The 3346-nt window shown below is 45.8% G+C and overlaps 1 protein-coding gene across 1 annotated transcript in view; it reads left to right on the forward strand.

Annotated features, from left to right (window-relative positions):
* Positions 1-3346, forward strand: part of sun1b (Sad1 and UNC84 domain containing 1b) — a 23606-nt gene that overhangs the window by 15911 nt on the left and 4349 nt on the right. The window contains exons 11-17 of the mRNA XM_014010107.1: positions 131-315; positions 402-677; positions 779-871; positions 998-1083; positions 1194-1338; positions 1440-1754; positions 1854-1938. Coding sequence (XP_013865561.1) covers positions 131-315; positions 402-677; positions 779-871; positions 998-1083; positions 1194-1338; positions 1440-1754; positions 1854-1938 — 1185 coding nt within the window. The remainder of the gene's footprint in view (positions 1-130; positions 316-401; positions 678-778; positions 872-997; positions 1084-1193; positions 1339-1439; positions 1755-1853; positions 1939-3346) is intronic.

Genomic DNA, 3346 nt, shown 5'->3' on the forward strand with positions numbered 1-3346 from the left:
CTAATAAAGTGGCCGGTGAGTGTATATCTGTATATATATATAAAAAACTGAAATAACTACATTTTAACCTTACATCCTAAGTTTGAGTGAACATTTAGCACTAACTCGATATTCTGTTTTCTGTGTGCAGTCTTATGGTGGTGGGGTCCAACTACCGCTGCCCTGTTTGCCTACCTCCCAGCTGTAAACTTGACCGAGTGGCGTTCTGCATCTCCCTTCACTTTCCTGTCTAACTTGGCGGCTGTTCCAGCTGCTGCCCCTGAGTCCGAGTCTGCAGTGGAGCAGACCGCAGCCACCCCAGCCTCACATGGAACAGTAAGCAGCAACAGCACTGACATCACTTAAGTCAAGAGAAACTGGAGACTGACTTTGAGTTCCCCCCCTTCCCCCTTATTCCTCAGCCAATCTTTCCCCCCGTGGCTATCTCCGGTGTGGACCTGGAGCGCCTGGAACGTGTCGAGCGCCAGCTAGCGCTGCTGTGGGAACGAGTCCAGCAGGGAGACCAGAAGCAGGATCAGCGTCACCGGGACATTTTAGGTCTCTACAGCACTCTGAGAGAGCAGCTGCACACTCAGACTGAAAGGGAGAGCTTGGAGGTGTGGGTGTCCTCTCTGCTGGAGCAGCGACTCGGCGCGCTGCGAGGAGAGCTGGAGCAGGAGAAGTCGCACACGGCACAGGTACGTGGAGGTTATAAACATTCGGTCCGGACAGATTGATGCGTTGACTGTGAAAGAAAATCTTGCCTTGAAAACATAAATGCAWTATGCTTCTTTTGTAGGGTGCAGAGCAGCAGAAGCAGCAACAGGAAAGTCAGGCAGCACGTCTGGCTGGTTTAGAACAGCTGCTCAGCGCTTTGGCTGCCAAGACGGAGGTATGTACTGCAGTTTTACTAAAAACCTGAATGCATGTCTGCAGAAAACACAGTAGCGGTGACAAATTTTATTATCAGTCAGTGGTTTCTGAAAGACACAAAGAGTTTCTACTCTTTGTATTTTAGGCGATGCAGCAGAAGCAGCATGAACACGAGAAGGAAAAACGAGAGGAAGAGGTCATGAAGTCAGCAGGAGACACAGCTCCTGTCAGGTACAAGTCCTCAGATTTATAAAAGGACAGATTTTGATTTTATGTGAGGGAGCATTTTGCAGTTTCTTGAATGTTATTGTTCCTACATGCAGCTTTTGTTTGTTCCTCAGTGTGGGTGTGAAGCAGGAGGACCATGATGCTTTGCTGGTGGAGGTGCAGAGACTTGAAGCAGAGCTGACTAGAATCAGAGGAGACCTCCAGGGTGTCCTTGGCTGCAAGGGCAGATGTGAGCAGCTGGATACACTGCAGGAGACAGTAAGTTTCCCAAACCTTTTCCCAATTGATTTCCAGTTTTTTTTTGTTTGTTTTTTGTTTTGTTTTTTGTTCATTAAGATTCTGTCTTATACCTTTTGTAGATATCAGGTCAGGTGTCCTCACAGTTACGGAAGGAGCTGCAGGCTCTGTTTTTTGGTGGTGGTGAATCCGGAGAGCAGCAGGGTCAGATACCCGACTCTCTGCTCCACTGGCTGTCCCAACGCTATGTGAGCACGTCTGACCTGCAGGCGGCGCTGGCCTCACTGGAGTCGAGCATCCTGAGAAACATTTCACTGCAGTTGGAGCTGAGCCGGGCCCAGACGCTGGGTGAAGCCGAATCACAAACGAAAAACATCGTTCAGACAATTACTGGGACGGTTCGTCATGCGTCCGCTGCTGAGGGACTGACCGAAGAGGTAGAAACGCTACTAAAATCATCAGACTGACTCAGGATTTTAATCTTAAACCAATTTAAGGTGAATTCTTTAAAATCTTGTTTTGTTTTCCACACCCAGCACGTGAAGCTGATGGTCCAGAACGCTCTGAAGCTGTACTCTCAGGACCGAACTGGTCTGGTGGACTATGCCCTGGAGTCTGGAGGTAAGAAGGAAACTTGCCCATCCTGAGKCTGTATCCAGGTCAGTGGTTAACCCTGTAGCAGTTTAAAGGGATTAACGAGATGGCTGTTCTYTAACTCTGTAACGTATGTCTTACGCAACAAGGATGATGGTATTTARAGGTTCAAGGACAGCAGAGTATTACCTGAAAAACCTCAGACATGTTACTTCTGTCTGTTGACCTGTTTGTGATCGTTAGACCTGTTGAACTAAACAATAAATCATTTAATCGCACAATAAATTAAAATGAGGTGGATAATTTTCATTTGCCTGCTTGTTTGTTTTCTTTGTGTTTCCCTCTTTTCTGCTCCTTAGCGCAGAGAGGAGTGACCTCTGTCAGGTCACAACCTCCGTAGCATGAGAGCCCCGTGAACAGGCGTTTAGCCAGAGGAGCGTCTTTTTAGCTGGCGACTCCTCAGGGCACTTTGCAGAACCATGGGTTTGCCGAGAGTTGTTTCTTTTTACACTACGTAAATTTTATAGTCTTCGTAAGCAGGTAACCGTAATTATTTTATAAAGCCAGAGGAAGATACATACAGAATAAATGTGCTGGCTTGTATAGAGGTGGGTAGRGATGTTACAGCTTCAGCAGCTGCTGTTGTGTGTTGTTTTCACAAACTCAGCTCCCGGTCCATCTGTAATTTTACGTAAATTTTTTAAACTTGTGTAAATTCTGTAAGCGGCATGAGTGTGACTGCAGTTAGTTTGAWAGAGGAGGTGGGAAGAGATTTTAGCTTCAGTTAACACATTCTCACTCCTGACTCGTCACATATTAACGCTTTTCCAAGGTTCCCTCGGCGTCTGATTTTGACACGTCGGGTACTCCCGTCACTTCAGTTTTTGATGCACCAGGCATCTGCGTCCAGGTTTGACACATTGGGACACAGAATATAGGGGTCTTTGACTTGGGGTCCATGGTTAATATTAGGGATCAGGGTTCATGGTTAATTTTAGGTTGTGGGGTCAGGGATAGGATGTCTAGGGCGAATATTAGGTAAATTTAGGCTTTGGAACACATAAGCTACGTTCACACTGCAGGCAAATCTGACCCAAATCCGATTTTTTGTTGACCCATCTGACCCATATCAAATTTTTTATGACAGTCTGAACATGACAAATCTGATTTTTTCAAATCCGACCCAGGCCGTTTTAGTATGTGGTTTTAAATCGGATACATATCTGATGTTTTCAAAGTGACTGCAGTGTGAATGCTCATGTCACATTCATCTGACTTTTTCATCAGGAGGAGGGGGTGAAAGATCGATAAGACACTAACCTCAAGTCTCACTGTTTAAATCTGTAGCTCCGTGTGTTTACAGCTTGAAAACACAAGTCCAGTTGCTTCATCTTTTTACTTTTCATTTTCCACGTAGATAGTATGATAATAACGA

Source organism: Austrofundulus limnaeus, unplaced genomic scaffold (genome assembly GCF_001266775.1).
Source record: "Austrofundulus limnaeus strain Quisiro unplaced genomic scaffold, Austrofundulus_limnaeus-1.0 Scaffold65, whole genome shotgun sequence".
Taxonomy (NCBI): Eukaryota; Metazoa; Chordata; class Actinopteri; order Cyprinodontiformes; family Rivulidae; genus Austrofundulus; species Austrofundulus limnaeus.